Raw genomic sequence first — 18,724 nt, 5'->3', positions numbered from 1 at the left:
TTATCAGCTACAGGAGTTCCTTGGTAGAATTTTTAGGGTCACTTATGTATACAATCATGTCATCTGCAAATAGTGATAGTTTGACTTCTTCCTTTCCTATTTGTATCCCCTTGATCTCCTTTAGTGGTCTTATTGCTTTAACTAGGACTTCAAGTAATCTATTGAAGAGATACAGAGAGTGGACAACCTTATCTTGCTCCCTAATTTCAGTGAAATTGATTTAAGTTTCCTTACATTTAGTTTGATGTTGGCTATAGGCTTGCTGTACATTGCCTTTACTATGTTGAGGTATATGCCTTGTATCCCTGTTCTCTCTAAGACTTTAAACATGAGTGGGAGTTGGATTTAGTCAATGCTGGTGAGAATTTATATGTTTTCAGTACAAAAGAACCGAACACTGAAGCTGGATTAGACCTGACAGGATTCATTCCTCTCAGCATGCAGGATCTGGACATCCTGCATCCTTCAGGTTCCAGCCGCAAGTGTTTTGGTCACTGTTATTCATCAGCACAGGGCAGCTCCCAGGACAGCTTCAAAGAAAGCTTCCACACAGACTGGTCCAGTATTTTAGGCTGTTCCACACAGGACTTCTATTAAGCCTGGAATTTCTCATCATTTGGAAACTGGACCACAAATGCTATTACTGGCTTGATTAACCATGCTTCACAATTTTATTTGGGCCCCTACAAAGATGCTATTCACCCCAAATCAGCTGGAAGAAACCCAAAGAGAATGACACCCCATTTCTCCTAATGGGGGGTTGGGTAGGTTTACGTTTGCTTTCTTGGGCTACAGATGCTTGTTTTCATTGGGAGTTGCTTATAAGTTATGATTGGTCTTATTCAAAGAGAAAATGAGGTTGGACTCAGGGATGTCTCTCTTCTTTTATAAAGATAGGGGTTGAAAATAGCATAAAAAGTAGATTATTAAACCTAGTCCTCAACCTAAGGCCTTACTTGTTACTAACAAAAAAGGTTATCTTTAATTTATTGGTATATACCTTTGTATATTGATACAAAATAAGATTAACTTTGATACATTGATACAGAATTCAAATTTAAGACCATTCTCCACACACATTATACATATTTCTACTCTAATATGAGGCACTGAATCCATATAATTCAAGTATAATATAAAGCTTACTTCCAATACCTGGAAAGCGCTATTACAGATTGATTAGGATAATTAAGTAATACAAGCCATTTGTTAGTTGATCAAATTATGGTCATATCAACTACCAGCCTATTATTAATAACAAGAACATACACCCTAGGTTTAACAGATAGATATGATCCTATAGATAGATAAGGTAAAATAGTTAAAGTCTTCAAAGCCTCGAAAACCTATAGAATATGGTATTTAAGAAGCTTTTAATATCTTAAAGATTCTTTGACAACAAGACAGGCTAACTCCTGGCAACCCCCAGCCTACCTCAAGAAGATGCTGTGCATCAAAGATCCTCCTTATGGAGATGGCTTCAAATATGGCAAACAAGACACTGGGCAAAATGTCCTCATTTCTGCCACAGACAGAATTCTGCCTAAAAATGGGCAAGCTTACATGCAGACAAAGTCGACGGCCAAGGTTTGTCAAGACAGGGTAAGCAAGTCCTCAATAGTTCCTGTCTCACAAATATGTCTCTCAGCTATATGGGGCCAGAAGGCTGAAGATGATGCTCCAGTGTTATAGAGAGTTTTGGGTGACTGTTCAGGCAGTAAACTGTCTCTGTCATTTTTATCCTTTTTCTTTTTCCCCCCTTCTCATTCTGGAAGCTGCTAACCTGCACTTCTGGTTCACTCAAGTAATTAACTTTCATTCCTTCTCAAGTCTCTGATGGGGTTGAAGACCTGATAGTTTAGTCTTACAATTAACCTAAGCTATTTAGGGGTTAAGATGTTTTTAGATCTAGATAGAGGTTTTGAGTTGGCAGAGATGAGAGAGGACAGATATTGCTTCTCATTCAGGATTTTAGACTCACCAAGATAGGAAAGATGTTTTCTACAAGGTTGCCAAATGCAATTAGCCAAAGCACCTTGAATGTAACGTTCATATGATCCCTGGTTGTTTCGTGGTTCTTCTTGCTGTATGCAATTTTTCTACTTACGTGCAATAATATAAATGTATGTGCCAAATAAATAAATAAACAAATAAAATAAAATAAAATAACCTCTTTTTATACCAGGCTTAAGTATGCTGATATTGTTAAACTTGTTAGATGATGTGTACCATTGTCATCTAATTCTGTTTATAAGATTTTCTGTCTGAAAAATGCATTTTCACGGTGATTTGCTTGAATCTGCTTTCAAACTAATTAATTCATATGTTCTTTAACACTTTCAATATTTAACAACTTCTTTCCTCTCTCCCACATGGATCCTTTGAAGACAGTGGGTGATCTGAAGCATCCTGTGCGCTCGCCATGCATTCTAATTCATATTTGTCTATCTCCATCTCTCCGGTAGAGGACACGTGAGAGCCATGTTTCATTTTCCTAAGGGACACTGGGCACTTCCTGCTGTGCTGTGGGCTTTTCAGGTGCTTTAACTTTTCCTGCGAGTGGCCAACAGCCCTAACGATTATTATCTAATTCTTTTTATTAATTCTCTGAGAGTTCCATACAATGTATTCTGGCGATGTGGCCCCCGACTCCTCCCAGGTCCTCCCCCACCTCTCTGTCCACCCAACTTAATGTTTGTCCCTCCTGCCTCTGCCACTGAGGGTTGAGGTTACAGGCGTGCACAGCCATGCCTGGGTCAAACACAGATTTGCTCCTGTGACCCTGCATAGGGCCCCTCCCCGTCTCCTGACAATGGGTCCACGCCTGGATTCTGTGCAGTGGCCATTGAGGAGCCACTCAGTAGCCGAGACGAAACCTAAATCCCTTGCTTAGTCTTTCATTAGTGGTGAAAGCTACAGACTTTCAGAGACTTACTCCTCACCTCGCAAACTGGAGTTGCTGCCACTACCTATCCCATACTGGCAAAGATCAAACAGGAGGTGTTGGCAAATAGCCACGAGATGTCCACTAGTAATGTGCAGATTAGCTGTGTGAGTGAGTGTGTGCTGAGCTAGGCTGTGCAAAATTACAAACTGAAAACAATATAAAACCTTCTTTGAAATTAAAAAAGAATTCTAACCCGATTGGTGCTTCTTTTTATGAATCACTTATTGTTACTAGTAAGGAGTTTGTGACATCTCCTGCCCCTTACAGAGGCTGCCAGGTTTCTCAGTCAGGGGGCTAAAAAGGCCACCAAGTGCAGACCTCATTAGAAGGCATCTGGCCATTAAGCCCATGAAATGACGTAAATGAACATGGTGTTGGCTAGACTGAGGTCAGTTTGATACAAACTGTAGTTATTTTAGCGGAGAGAACCTCAACTGAAAACATGCCTCCATACGATCAGGCTGTGGGCCAGACTGTAGAGCGTTTTCCTGGTTGGTGATTGATGGAAGAGAGCCTAGTCCACTGTGGGTGGTGCTGTCCCTGGGCTGGTGGTCCTGGGTGCTGTAAGAAAAAAGGCTGAGCAAGCCACGAGGAACAAGCCAGTAGGCAGCACCCTCCATGGCCTCTGCATCAGCTCCTGCCCTCAGCTTCCTGTCCTGTGTGAGTCCCTGTCCTGACTTCCTTTGGAGATGAACAGCAGTGTGGAAGTGTGAGCCGAATAAACCCTCTCCTCCTCACCATGCTCTTTGGTCGTGGCATTTTGTCAGAGCAATAGATGCCCTGACTAAGATAAACACCAAGGACTGAGTCTTGGTGCTGCAGTTTTGTGACCACATCAGCCTCATCTTGCCTAACCCTGTCCACTCACACAGTTCAGGGAGCCGCTTTGGGGTGCAGGTCTTTCAAGGCAAGAAATTCTAAAGGAAATTCAAAGTTCGCTTGGCTATGAAATGGGGAAAGTCCGTGCAGACAACACCGTCCCTTTTATCTCTTTTATCTCTACCCCATCATTACCACAGCCGTGGCTGTCACCATCACTTACACAGTCACCACCTCTGTCATCTCCACTGTCCAACCACCACCATTGCCACCACCACTTCTGTCTCCACCATCATCACTGCCCCCGTTATCACCGCAGCCTTCATCATTGGTGCACCCACTGTAGTGGAAGTTTCGATTTCTTTAAAAGCTCGGTTATGTTATGTAAACAGGTTTTTGTTTCAGTCCCAACTGGGATATGGAGATGCTTTTGGTTTGTCCACAGCTCATAACAGTCTCATGTGGCTCAGAGAGGGGTGGTGTGGTCTTTGCTAGCTGTAGTTTAGTTTTTGAGGACTCTGAGAGGGTATAAATACCAGATCTCAGAGAGAGGGAGGATGCTTTGAGGGATGCTCTGAAGGGGGGGGGGTGCTTCAAGGTGATGGTCGGAGAAGGAACAAGGCTGCTCCTGGATGACTACTAAGATTTGTATTCTCTTGAAGAACCCAGCAACCCTAACCAGCTGGAACTAAGTCTTGTGGAGAGCCACAGATAGCAGCGCCCCCTGCTGCTTACCCGGTGCAATGCGCCCCTTATGTGCATGCGCAATGCGCCTTTGAGCAAGCCCCTTATGCGCATGCCTGAAGGCATAGCGTGAGGTGGTGTGATCCGAACAAGGCATAGCATGAGGTGGCGTGATCCAAACGCACCAACCAAGAGCGACAACGTGGCAGTCTCTGATAGGACCAACACTATAAAGGTTCTGCGGGAGCTTTTCCTGGGGTCACTCAGGTAGTCAAAATTCCTGAATAAACTGCTGCAAGAAGAATTCCTGGTGTTGGTGTCTTTCCTGCTGGTCGGGGGCGGCATCGACAAAGTCTAAAGAGATTTACACCCCCTTTCTCCTCTAACCTCTCTCTCCTACCTAAGGTCAGGATGGTTGGGAAGTAGAGGCTTAAGGAACCTCAAATTAAATAGAGTTAAAAAGTAGCACCCACAGTCACTATCACCACCACCGCTGTTACCACACCACCGTCACCACCACCGTTACTTATCCCTAACCATAATTTCTTCCAACTTATGCCATGATCACCAACCAGCGTCACTACCCCTATCACTACCACTGTTATCCACATAGACCGGCCAGTGTGTGTGTGTATGTGTATGTGTATGTCTGTGTGTGAGCGCACGTGTGTTAAGGGGAGGAGAATCTCACCCCATTGTTTAGAGCAGGTTGAGGTCCAACGTTGCTAGCACACTGTCCTCAGAGAAGGACGTGTGTCCACAGTGCAGGTCAATACAGAGCTAGGCTGCTAAGTGCACTGTTAGAAGTACAAATGTGTGTGTGACTTAAGCCAAGAACAGTTCCGGGTTAGTCCATTCTTCCCTATTCTCACTGCCTGGCTCCTGGAGATCATCCCATCTCTGCCTCTCAACTTCCTGTAGGAGCAGGTTTACAGACACGGGCCACCGTGTTAACTTACGTGGGTTATCAGGCTCAGGTCCCACACTTGCATGGGAGGGGCTGCCTCCCCAGCCCCCTGGGATGGTTTTGTTGTGGGTGATCTTTGCAGTTCCTCCTGTGCCCATGGTGTTTTCACTGTTCCTCTTGGGCATTTTCATCCACCTTTGTGTTGACACAGGGCCACTGCAGCGAGATAGGCCCTCGGCTCAGGAAACTGTTAAGCAGCAAGTCAAATAATGAGAGAACAAATAATCCCAACCTGGAATCTGCTGAACAACAAACAAGGCTAGATGAGGCGGGAGAAAGCACAGCCCAGAACAAACACTGCTCCAGGATGTAGGCATGGACCTGCCCTGGTAAACTCCTCTGGGCCTTCCTGGTGCCCTGCTTAGCTGCCTACGGCTGTGACAGATGGTGTGGCCCCCCCCCCCCAAGTCCCTGGGTCAATGCAGGTGTGATCAGGTCTGGCTTTGGGGAGCTGTAGTGACTCTCACGTAGGCTGGGCGCTAGGTTACTTAACCGTTCCTCTGTGCTAGGAGCTGATAAAGCCTTCTGAAAACCCATGGAGCAGCCACGAGTTCCCGCCCTCGGCGTCTGAACACAACTATCAGGAGGGACCTCGCTTTCTGTCTGTTTCCTTTTCCTGTTTGTTTTTGTCCCCAAGTTTGTGAAATGACTGTCAGGGTCTCGGAGGACCCATCTGGCCACCCAGGCTGTCGGGTGTTTCTCCGTCCTCCCATGCCCCTGAGCTCACGCAGGCTTTGTCATCCTGGATCGTGGATACTCTGGGTGGTCAGAAGCACAACACTTGCAGCAGCTCTTGGAGTCTGCAAGAGAGCTAAGGGTCTTACAGCATTTGGGGGAAGAGTTCTGAGTTCTAACTGCTAATAGGCTACTGAAAACGGCAAGTGGGACCTAAGTGTCCATTAGGGTTACCATCCATAGGACCACAGAGGACAGCTTTGAGAAGGCCCCTGCTGCTGTGACGGCTGGGGTCTTCTAGAGGGGATGCTTTTTCTCTCAAGGTTGGAGGCACAAGGTCTGAAGGAGAGAGGCTGCAGCGAAAGGGAGCTGCTTACGGGAGCAAATAGACAAAAGGTTTGAAAGGTGAGTCAGGGTGGGGTCCAACAAAGGTGGCAGAGTAGATCTGAGAATCGTCAGGCCCAGCCTAGTTTTGTTAGTTGTAGACAGGCCGGGCTGAAGATTAACTTCCTCGCTGCCATCCCAAGCCCCAGTCAGACCAAATAGAAGCCATCTTTCTCCAAGGGACACTGTGGCAAGAGAGACTATAGGAAGAGATGATGGAAGTGGAAGGCTCGCCAGCAGAGGAGGGAAACATGTGAGAGTGGCCCCGGGCTCTTAGCCATGGTGCCACAGTGACGTGAAGGGGGAAGAGGCTGTCTCTGTGGAAGACGTGGTGGCGGAAGTGGGCTGTTCCCTCACATGCAAGCACGCAGACTTTGTGACTGTCACACTCAAAACACACCCACTCACACGCACACCCTCCCACAGTCTTCCGATGCCGGGGTACCGCCCCATTGAATCCTGCCTTTGTCTATGGGTCTTTTGGCGGCCTGAGATTCTGCATTTGGTCCCTCAGCACTGGCAGTGAGCTGGCCCCTCAAAGGCAGTGAGGCCAAGGTTCCGCTGGCCATTCCAGCGACAGACTGGACTACGAGCCTGGAAACATGGAACCATGCCCCGGGCGAGCATGTCTGAAATCCTGACTTGACCACAGTTCGGGGTGTATGCCACAGTCGTCCTGGCTCCTCTTGTGCTGTTTGAGGACCACCTGGACCTTCCGACCCATCGGCCTCCTCTTCAGGCCCTGCACGAAGTTTTCTTCTCGATGCCTAACTCTGCCTACCTTCGGACACAGTTCCCAGTGGATCTATGCCTGAGGACCCCACAGCTGCGCCACTTCCTGCCACACAGTTAAGCTTTAAACACAACCGAGTAAGGAGGAATTTGGTGTTCCCGCAGCACAGCCACACTTGCAAGTGTCCTCTCCACGTCCTCATCACGGAACTGCAGGGTCACCCTGGAAGGCCCCAGGCTTGTTGGGTGGACCCGCTTCTCGGGAGCGCGCACCCCCAGCCCGTCCCCGCGAGGTGGGCGTGCCTGAGCGTGCATGGCTGACAGAGGGCGTGGTCATGGGCGGGGCCGGCGGCGGGGGGGTGGGGCCGGCGGCGCTGTCCGGTGCTGAAGCTCGGCCGGCGCCGCCGCAGGAGCGCTGAGAGCGCCGCAAAAGGAGCTTGGCGCCGCCTGGCCAAGTCCCCGCCGGTCCTCGCTCCCGCGCGGCCATGGACTGAGCGCCAACCGGCTGCGGGGATGGGGCCGCCGCTCCCGCTTTTGCTGCTGCTGCTGCTGCCGCCGCCACTGCCTCGCGCTCTGCCCGCCCCCGCGTCAGCCCGCGGCCGGCAGCTCCCGGGGCGCCTGGGTGAGTGAGGGGCGCCGGGATGGGAGCAAGGCGCTGGGTCCTGTGTGCCCCGTGCGCAGCCGCAGGGCCCCGCGGGCTCGCCGTGCGTCTTCCGGTCCTCGCCAGCTACGTGGGGCGGGTCTCGCCCCCACCAACCCCCACCCCCGCCTCAGTTTCCCTCGCCAGTGAGCGACCCCACCCCCTTTTGGCCACGGGTTCCCGCGTCAGGGACTAGGGATCCGGGACAGCTCAAGCATCGGTTGCCCACGCCCCGTGTGTTTGTGCACCCCCGAGTGTCCACGCTTTGCGCGTGCCCCAAGTGTGTCTATGAGCCCTGCGTGCTCTCGTGTTCCCTACGTGTCCGTGTGCTCCGCGTGCAACCTGAAGGGCCAGGACGCGCCTTAGTGAGTGGCTGGGCCCATCCATGGAGCCTGGCCTTCTTCTGCGCTGCACCTGCTTTCCTTTCCCTCTCAAGAGGCAAATCCTCAGTCTGCCGGTGAAGACTGGACCGACATTTTCCTTTCCTGACACGCGGAAGGAAAAGGGAAAGGCGACAGGGAGGGAGGGCGGAATTGGTGGCCTTTCTGACATGGCACCTCCCTCCTGCTAATCTTGTCTGTTAAGGAGATTTACCATAAAGCCAATGTTTGTAAGAGGCTTTGGGGCCAGAATTACCACACATAATGGACTAGAACAATCAAGAGAGTGTGCACCCCAGTGGATGGTAGGCGAGGAGGGGTGAGTGCAGGCCTGGCCTGAGCTCTCATTAGACCCTACACCTCCTTCCTCCTGCCTCTGGTCTACAAAACTCAAAGAAAGGGACTGCAGGCAAGGAGGTGGCGGCGTTGCTTTCCCATCCCTTGGGCTGGCTTAGGGCTGGCTCCCCTGTGCTGTCCTGGCTTACAGATCTCTTCACACTGAAGGTCTAGTTTAGTTTGCAGCTGGAGGCAGTAATTAGGATGGAAAAGAGATCTATGCCCACCACCTGAGGCTCCTTGAACAGGTCTTTTTCCAGGCTTCTGTCACAGGGCCAGTTCACAGGCCCCTTTATTCCTTCCTGGGTGGTTAAATGTGCCCTGCTTTCACACTCTGTGTGTGTATGTGTGTGGGGGTGAGGCTGTTGCCCTGTAGTCCACCCCAGATGATCCCAGAATGCTAAGATACATCAATTTTCTCTCCCACATTCCTTTCTTACTGGCTAGAAGTTGTCCTGCCACTTCGTGGGAGAGCTGATTACCCCGATGGCCAGATGTCACCCTGCATACGCACAGGGCTGGACACAGATCAGGGAGAACCAGGGCAGTGGGGCTGGGCCTACCTAGTGGCACAGCATGGGAGGAGCTGCCGCTTTCCTAGGCACTTACTTGACAGCTTGTAGCATTTTGCCAAAACCACCAAGAAAGGGGACTGAAGACGGGAGTGGAAGTGGGGCACAGGAAACCCAAAGGTAGAAGTGTTTGGAAATAAGCCTTTGACCCATCCCGGGCACCTGCCTAACAGTGATGTCTTGACAGCAAGCACAGGTGAGCCGTGTCATCAGAAAGGTGTGGCCTGCCTTGCTGGTCTGAATGCGGCAGAAGTGCTGTGTGATGGCTCAGTGGTTAGTCCCCTGTCCATCTTGGGGTGGGTATGCTGTCACTGGCTGTGATGCATGGTTCACAAGCCAGCCTCAGGAATGCTTGTCAAGATTCAGGGTTCATCGGGAGTGCTCTGAAGCCTCGCTGTTACCCTGGCTCCTGCAGGATGCACTGACCCCAGCATTCCCTTGCCTTGGGCTGAGTGCATGGCTCTCCCTGAGTGCTTCCACCTATTCATAGGATTCCAGAGAGTGCATAGGGCTGGTGGCCTCATGAAAGGCAGCTGCTGCTGTGTTCCCTGTGGGCTTGTCTTATAGCAGCTGAAGATACAGAAGGAAGGATTTGGCGGGGCTGAGGCCCGACTTCTCTGTCTTTCAAGGCTTGGGATTGAACTCATGACGTTGTGCATGCTAAGCAAGCACTCTACCACTGAGCTACATTCCAAGCCCCAACACCTATTTCTTTATTTAACTATTAATGCTTAATCTTGGGTAGAGGCCTACAGAACATGATTGACGGTTGAAGGAGAGCCACTATTTTTTTCCCCCTTTCTCCTCCATTGCGTCAAGTAGCCTTGATGTTATTGTGGGTTAGAACCGGGGGTGCGGGTCATCAGGGTGGAAGGACTGTCCCTTCCTGTAGGAGACACCTTGAGTGAGCAGGGCGGGCTTCCTGTTTACATGGTGCCAAAGCTCTCAGTGAGACCTAGGGCCATCGGTGGTATTCATTCCCAGGGCTGCCCTCAGCACGTCAAGCCATACTCCGGGAGGCTGGATGAAGCCTCCATCTTACATGGCTTCACACCACTCTCTGTGGCACTTTAACTCTTGCACTGAGACCTCCTCTTCCATATCTGTGGCAGGGAAGGATCCCTGATGACCTTGATGATCTATGAAACCAGTTATGGCTGGATGGGGGTGGGGACTCTCAGGGCAGCCTGTTGACTTGCTTATCGCACCCTCCCATGTTTGAGTGTCGTTGCCCACGCCCCCCACCCCCCACCCCAGCTCCTGCCCTCTGCTTCTGTCTGGAACTTCAGGACCTCATGTTGTCCAGGTCCCCAGGACTCCTTCCTGAGGTGTGACGTAAACATAAGTTACCATTCTGAAATCCCATGAGGCCTGTTTGTAAATTTGCTCAGGTAGCCCCACATGTGCCAAAAGGGCAGTTGTGCCAGACCCTGGCTGAAGTAACCGGCTCAAGTTTGCTGAAGCTGGGGCCCACATTTTGCACAGACCCTTCATTCTGACCCTTTGTTCCTGCCTTCCCACTTGCCCACACGCGCTTTCATTCACCAGGGAGCCCACGCAGAGCTAAGACGCAGAGCTGGCAGAGGCAGCATTCGGCTGGCTTTGTGAACTGCACAGCGTGATTGTTTATTTTTAAATCAAAAGATCCTTCCTCCCACAAAAGCGCAGATCCATGTTTGCCTCAGGAGGCCTGGAGATTTTCATTCTGTTGGGCTCTACAGACATGAGCAGCCCACCCTACCCTAGAGCCCCGGTGTCTGTGAGCTGGCTCTGCCGTTGGCTCTGCATCTGCAGCGGCCTTAGGGGTTGTGATCTAGCAAGGACCAGGGTATGTGGAAAACTCTTGTCTTCCAGCAGAAAGAGGTGCCAGACAATGGGGCTCATGCACAGAACCAGACACCCCAGCATGGAGCTGTGAGGTGGCTGCTTCCTCTGTCCAGAGATGGCAGCTCCGTGTGTCAGTCTGTGGGGGGCCAGGCGGGGGACTAAAAAGATGCCCCAAATGGCTCCTTTCTGCTGAGCCCTGCTGTGCATTTCAGTGCCTGCCGGCAGCTCTTCCCTCAGTTATGGACCAGAGGTCAGTGTCAGGTGTTCCTCGCCACCCTGTCCCCAGGAAGAGACTGCTCACCTATCTGCTCCCTCCTGGGCGGCCTCGGGCTCATCCTGCACACACTCCTGAGACAACTCTTGTGCTTCCAACTACTGAGCTCTTATCTTGGCCTCCCATGGCCTGGGGGGACCAAGGTTGTAGTCTGGGCTCAGTCAGGCGGGCGGTAGGCGCCAGTGTTCAGTTCAAGGCCTGATGCTCTAACCAACCACGGCTTCCTGGAGATTCATTTATGTGGCAACTTCTGTCCTTTTCATTTGTTTGCTTACGATGTTCTATTTTTTTCCCACACACATTACCTGATTTGTGAATCAGTCTAGCTGCTGCTTCTTCTTCTTCTTCTTCTTCTTCTTCTTCTTCTTCTTCTTCTTCTTCTTCTTCTTCTTCTATGAATGTGGGGTAAGAAGTGTTGTTGCTGGACGTGGTGGCAAATGCCTTTCATTCCAGCAGTTGGGAGGCAAAGGCACAGTGATCTCTGTGGCTTCAAGGCCAGCCTGGGTCTACAAAGTGAATTCCAGAACAGCTAACACTACATAGAGAGACCTTGTATCAATCAATCAATCAATCAATCAATCAATCAATGGAAGAAGTGAAAAAGTAGAAGGCTTGTTATTACTACTTCTTGGAGTACCCACCTAGAATTGCAAACCCTTTGGTGTGCTGGCTAGCTAGGCCAACCTGACATAACAAACAGTCATTTGGCAAAAGTGAACCTCAGTTGAGAAAACATGCCCCTACCAGACTGACCTGTGGGCAAGCCTGTGGGGGCATGTTTTTGGTCGCTAGCTGGTGGGCTGTGCAACCCTGGCCTGGTAGTCCTGGGTGCTATAATTACACGGGCTGAGCAAGCCATAAGGCGAGGTCAGTAGGGAGTGCTCCTCCGTGGTTTCTGCTTTACTTCCTGCCTCCAGGTCCCTGCCCTGTGCAAGTTCTTGCCCTGGCTCCCTCAGTGATGGAGCATGAAGTGAGCTTTGTGAGCTGAAATCAGCCCTTCCATCCCCAGACTGTTTTTGGCCATGGTGCTTTATCAAAATAGTAGAATATAAATATATTAGCTAAATGTACCCTAAGCTAAATGCAACTCTGGCTTTGGGAGGCAGATATTTAAGGATTGATTGTGTGCAAGCCTCAGTAGCTTAGGGGTCTCTTGTGTGTGGAAGGCACAGGAGAGCTGCAAGAAGAGGAGAGAGACTTTACCTGGTCACTCCTGAGGTGAAGGCTGGTACGCCCGGGCTAGCCAGAGAGTTCTTATCTCCTCTGACATGATGTTCTGTCTCTCACAGAAAGCAAACAGCTGACCACGTGGTAACTCTCGCTCCACTCAAAAGCACCTGGCAGCTGTTTCCACACTACTCTAAATTGACCTTGGTAAATGTAGACCCAGCTGGACTTGCTGTTTCTGATCGGGGCTGATAGAAGGCCCCAAACAGCTGTCTTCTCCGCTGCCTGGAAACGATGCAGGTCTGTCCAAGGAAGGTCTTTTTTCTTTCTTTCTTTTAAGTCCTTGCTATGTCTAACAACCCTGCCAGATGCTCTTTAAATATCTGGGGCAGGAAGTAAAGTGGGTGAGGCTCCCCTGGGGGCACCTCCCATTGCTAGAGTTAACCTTTCTGAGATAACCACATCCAAACCCATACATGGCCAATAGTGGCATGTCCCTTTCCAGAAGTGAACTTTGAGCTGCGGCCTTTACCTCAGTAGCTCTGGGCCTTGGCTAGGGAAAAGGGTAGTAGCAGTGTTCTCTATAAGCAAATTGGCTTTAAAAATGCATCTCTTCTTCTTTTTCCTCCTCCTCCTCTTCCTCCACCTCCCCCCTCTTCCTCCTCCTCCTCCTCTTCTCCTTCTCCTTCTCCTTCTCCTTCTCCTTCTCCTTCTCCTTCTCCTTCTCCTTCTTCTTCTTCTTCTTCTTCTTCTTCTTCTTCTGAGACAGGGTCTCTCTGTGTTAGCCTTGGCTGTTCTGGACTCTCTTTTTTGTAGACCAGGCTAGCCTTTAACTCACAGCGATCTGCCTGTCTCTGCCTCCCGAGTGCTGGGATTAAAGGCGTGCGTCGCCATGCCCAGCCTTGCTCTTGGCCTTTTCTAGGAGCTCTGCCTGATTTGGGGAGCAAAGGTTACTTCCTGTCCACTCTAGGGAATAACTATTGGTCCTGTGAGAGAGGGTCATGTTGGGGGAGAATGTATTCAGAGTTATAAAATACATTGTTGAGCTTCACCTTCAAAATTCCGTTTTAAAATTACCAGGGCCAGGAGACCATGGTTCTGTAGGGGATTGTGAATACTGGCCTTGTTGGGGCATGAGTTTGGTTCTTAGCACCCATATTAGGTGCCTCACAGCTGCCGGATACTGCAGATCACCAGGGCATCTTAGGCCTCTGGTCTCCACAGAACCTGCGCTCATGTTCACACACTCACAGACACACAATTAAAAAAAAATCTGAATTGAAAGAAAGGCAGTTACCATGCGTTGGGGGTGAGAATGGCCCAATGGGTGAAATTCTTTCCAGACAACTGTGAGCTGAGCTCAGATTCTCGCAACTCACGTAAAAGTTGGGTTTAGTGGTGCCTCTATGATCCCCGGGCTTAGAAGGCAGAGATTAGGGATCCCAGCACTAGCTGGCTGGTTAGACTAGCTGGACCTGTGTTCAGTGTCCCTGTCTCAATATATAAGGTGGAAAGTGATCAAAGACACAACATTAACTTCTGGGCTTCATAAACAAGCATGCACCCGTATGCATGAGAACTGCCATGTGCACACGTGTTAAGCACACGTATGAACTGTTGACTTTATTTTGGCCCACAGTTCTACATAGGTAGTCAGGGGCTACTGCAATGTGACCAGCTGCCTCAAGGCCCTGCCACCAGGACTGTCCTACCATAAGGAAGTACACCCTTGAACTGAGAGCCAACATAAGCGCTTCCTCCCTTATGTGGCTTTTGCCAGGGTATTTTATCATAGTGACAGGATAAGCAACTAACATATGGGGGACAACAGTGGCCCTGTAGAGTCACCCACATAGGCCTCCTTCCTTTCCCAGTGGGGAGCCCCAGTGCTGGGGAGAGTGCCTGCTTTAGGACTCTGTCTCCCACAGGAACATGCAGCTCCAACTGAACAAGGGGGCTGTAGCCTCCACCCCCTGGCCCGTGGGGTGGGACAGGCTCATCTTTTCTACCACCCATCTGTTAGGTGGCCACTCGCAGGGCTGGTCCAGGGCACAGTCAAAATGCTCTTTGATTAGGTGTGGATTTTACATTGGGTTTTTAAAAAAAGATTTATTTATTTATTATGTATACAGCATTCTGCCTGAAAGCTAGAAGAGAGCACCAGATCTCCTTATAGATGGTTGTGAGTCACCATATGGTTGCTGGGAATTGAACTCATGACCTTTGGAAGAGCAATCAGTGCTCTTAACCTCTGAGCCATCTCTCCAGCCCCACATTGGGTTTTATGCTATTTGACAGATTCAAATATTTGGCTTGCTTTCAGGAGTTTTGATATTGAAGATAGATGGCTTACTTTTGAAACATTTAGCCTTTCCATAATGGCAGGAATAAAAAGGTAACCTATGAAGTGAGGCATCTATAAACCTGATTTTCCAAACATTTCCAAACATGTTTGCATCAGCTGGCACAGAAGCTCCAAGGGCACATGCTCACTCATTCTCATCTTAAAGAGGACAGTGAGCCATTAAAAGGAACTGCTCTGAACCAATTTGCCGCCAAGCATCAGACACAACCCACCTACGCTCACATTTCCCCTATGGCATCTCTTACTCTGAAGTATGCAGGGAAGGCAGGCATAGCAACCCTACCCTGCCACACGGCGTTTTGACCTTCAAGCCCTGGATGGCTTTCTGGTTTCTGAGCAGAGTCCCGCAGGCAGCTATAGGTTATGTCTGGGACTTGCTGGAAGGACTCTGGGAGAGAGGCAGAACAGTTTTCCACAGGGAAGAGGCACTTCCTGAGCAGTGTAGGCCAGTCCTGGCTTAGCGTCCAGCACATCAGCTTGTGTGTGGCAGAGCAATTGCTTGTTCTGGCTGTGGGTTGTGCTAGCTGTGGCCTGCTGCTAGGGCTGGCTGTGGCCTGCTGCTAGGGCTGGCTGTGGCCTGCCTCTAGGGCTGGCTGTGGCCTGCCGCTAGGGCTGGCTGTGGCCTGCCGCTAGGGCTGGCTGTGGCCTGCCGCTAGGGCTGGCTGTGGCCTGCCGCTAGGGCTGGCTGTGGCCTGCTGCTAGGGCTGGCTGTGGCCTGCTGCTAGGGCTGGCTGTGGCCTGCTGCTAGGGCTGGCTGTGGCTACTGTTGCTCTGTCTGCTCTGGCAGCGCTGTAATGCAGCTCATGGCTGCCAGGCTGAGATGTGACTTGAGGCCTGCTCAGCTGCGAGCACGTTCTCTGTGACAGCCCGAGCTTGGAAAATAAGATTTCTCATGGAGAACACAGTAAGACGTTTGGGAGACGTATCCCGAGTGCCAACAGAGGGCTCCCCACCTCATCTGCTTCTACCAAGAGCCCCAAAGTGTCCCTCCTTGCCTGTAGTAGAGCTAATTAGCCTCTACCCCACCAGTGTTCTAGAATCCTAATCAAAGATAGCATTGAAAGTCACTGTGGGACACAAGCTCCCTGTCTCCTTACGCCTGAGTTCTCACACCCCCATCTTCTTCAAGCCTTAGCTGCCTCAATCTGCATCTTTATCCCCACTGACTTTATACAGATGCTCTCACACCTGTATCATGGCCTCACCTCCCAACTCCAACATCCTCACACTTGCCTTCTCACCCCAGCCTTCTCATTCTTGCCTGGTCCCTCCAGTCTTCCCAAGCCTGCAACCCACACGTCTGCATCCTTACTCCAGCATCCTTGTACCTACCCATCCCCCACCCCAGCCTCTTCACACTTTCATCTTCATTACAGCCTCTTTACCCTATACTCTCACTTCTGCACCCTCACACCTGCATTTCGACAACCCCCGCCCCCGCTCCGGCCCCCACACATATGTTTGCTACATCATGCTCACACCTGTTTTATCATGGTGCCCGGTTCTTAGGTCTATGAAATAGGCAATGTTAAGTTGGATAATTGGATTAAAGAAACTGTGCTGTTTTGCTGAAATGAAAAGTGTATTCTAGCCGGGCATACATAGTGAGAAACCCCTTTAATCCCAGCACTCAGGAAGCAGAGACGGGTGGATCTCTGTGAGTTCAAGTCTAGCCTGATCTACACAGTGAGTTCTAGGACAGCCAGAGCTACATAGTGATATCCTATCTCAAAAATAGGTAGATAGATAGATGGATAGACAGATAAATGTACATTTTAAGAAAATAAAACTGTAGGTGAATTTGCAAGCATGGTGCGGTGTATAGGACGGGTAATGACCCAGACTGACAGGAGACAATGTACAGCACAGAATAGACACTTGAGAGGTTGTCCTGCTTGATAGCATACTGTGCTTGTATTTGAAATAGAGAAAAACGGGAAGGCCTTACTTTATCGTTGAATGCATGTATAACCAGATGCCCTGTTCTTTGTGCTCAGGGAGGGCTACCTGATTGGGATCCTGTGACTCCAGCTCCCAGGAAGTCTGAGCTATTACTTCCGGAAGCTTTGTTCACCAGCTCATGTTGGGAGGCGGTGGCCAGAGGGGATGGAACGCTGTAGCTGAGTCAAGACCTCAGATGAATTAACTATTGAGAGTTTGGCAATGACATTGTCACTACATCTTAAATAATTATGGCAATTTATATTTTTTTAAGCAGTATATTTTAAAAATAGTTGCCCCCAGGTAGCGAGCAGACCTGACTGTATAGACAGAGGAGGATAATTAAAGGTGGCAGCCTCACTTGATGGGTTTCACACCATCACTTCTAGCAGCCTGAAGCCCTTTAACACAGGAAATATGGCTTCCCTGATGGTTACACATCTATCATGACCTTGAGTGGAAAGTGTAGCAGATGAGGATATAAGAGCATACTGGGTTTGTTTTTAATGTGTGTGGGTGCTTTGCCTGCATATATGTCTGTGCCCCACACAAGTGCCCAATGCACGCAGCAGCCCAAAAGGGCTATCGTCATCTCTAGAACTGGAGTTGCAGATGGTTGCAATCCAACATAGGGGATGCTGGGAATCAAACCTAGGTCCTCTGGAAGAGTAGGAAGTACTCTTACTGGCTAAGACATCATCTCTAGTCTCAGGTATATATCATCATCATCTTTGCAGAGAAATTATTTTCTTTAAAATATTTTATCAGTAAACATTTGATAAGTGCAAAATTTGAAATAATTTCAGAAGTGTATTTGACATGTCTAGATTGCACTGCTTTTGAGCAGTGTGAGGATGGCCTCTCAAATGGCCTATGCATCCTCTATCGTACTGTTGTGTAACCCAGCCTGGCTGTGCTTGCTACGGGTCACAGGTGGGCATGGGAGGACTTGCTGGCCAGTCCTAGGATGTAGGATGACGTGGCGAGGGAGAGAGCCCAGTGGGGACCTGCTGGGGAGTCTTACAGCATCCTCCACAGTACTTTATGTGGGGCTGTGTCAGGTTTCTGAGTACAACCCTCGGTTGGTCTCTGTTCCTGCTTCTTGCTTCTTTCCTTCTGTAGCCAGCCTTTCTTTCAAAGGAACAAAGATGGGAGTCAGCACTCATCTCACCCTCCTGACTCACAGGAACCCTCAGGACTATGGAGACCAGGCACTTCATGGATGAGATGGTGGGATCTGGATGGGCTGTGCCTCTCCGCCTTACTTCAGAGCCTCGTTCTGTCCTCTCTACCACTTACGAAGATCTGTGGTTCTGTTGCTACTAGCCAGCTTGGGTACTAGTATATGGCCAATGGTCATGTCTTTGCAACTCAGAGACACAGATGAGGATGTGGGTTGATGCACCAGTGGCATGCTGGGATTGGTGGTGGACCAGTAATGTGGGTTCTGGGGTAGGTTCAGGGCAAGAGTAAGCTCCTATTTTCAAACTTGTGGGCCGGAACATGCAACCAACCAACCAACCAACCAACCAACCAACAATATAGTGTGTGTGTGATCTGTCATCCATCTGCTCACATGCACACACTGTTGGTGCGTATTTTTTACACTACTTTATTTGGGTTCTTATGTCTACCACCTTACTCTCCCTATCCACCCTAATCCCTTCCAACCTCCTGACACTAGGTAGGAGAGAGAGAAGGTTAGAGGGGAAAGGGGATGTAGGTCTTTTTAAACTACTTCCTGTCGATTAGGGTCATCGGGTTCCTTTGGGCAAGTTCAATCTTTGTAGTCAGGGTATCTCCAACTTTGCGTCAACGCACAACAACAGCAGCTAGAAACAGAAGGAGGGAGCAGCAGCCACCTTCCTCTTCTTCAGAGCGCCACTTTCTCTCTGGGCTCTGGCATTTATTCCCTCTCCAGAGTCCTCAGGATTAAACTCTGTGCAGCTGGCGAAGATCACGCCCATGCCAGTGCAGGAGACAACTACGGTTAATCCTGTGAACAAGCTGAAGC

General features: G+C 49.9%; 1 protein-coding gene across 2 annotated transcripts in view; it reads left to right on the top strand.

The window, feature by feature from the left end:
• Positions 1 to 7,610: 7,610 nt before the first annotated feature.
• The window catches only part of PTPRN2 (protein tyrosine phosphatase receptor type N2), a 705,670-nt gene continuing 694,556 nt past the window's right edge, over positions 7,611 to 18,724 (top strand). For both annotated transcript variants that reach the window (XM_084793869.1, XM_084793868.1), the window contains exon 1: positions 7,611 to 7,830. In XM_084793869.1, coding sequence (XP_084649995.1) covers positions 7,722 to 7,830 — 109 coding nt within the window. In that variant the 5' untranslated portion in view covers positions 7,611 to 7,721. The remainder of the gene's footprint in view (positions 7,831 to 18,724) is intronic.

Source organism: Acomys minous (assembly GCF_964271855.1).
Source record: "Acomys minous genome assembly, chromosome: 8".
In the NCBI taxonomy this organism is placed as follows: Eukaryota; Metazoa; Chordata; class Mammalia; order Rodentia; family Muridae; genus Acomys; species Acomys minous.
Note: the sequence above shows the minus strand (reverse complement) of the source record. Positions and strands in the feature narration are given on the sequence as shown.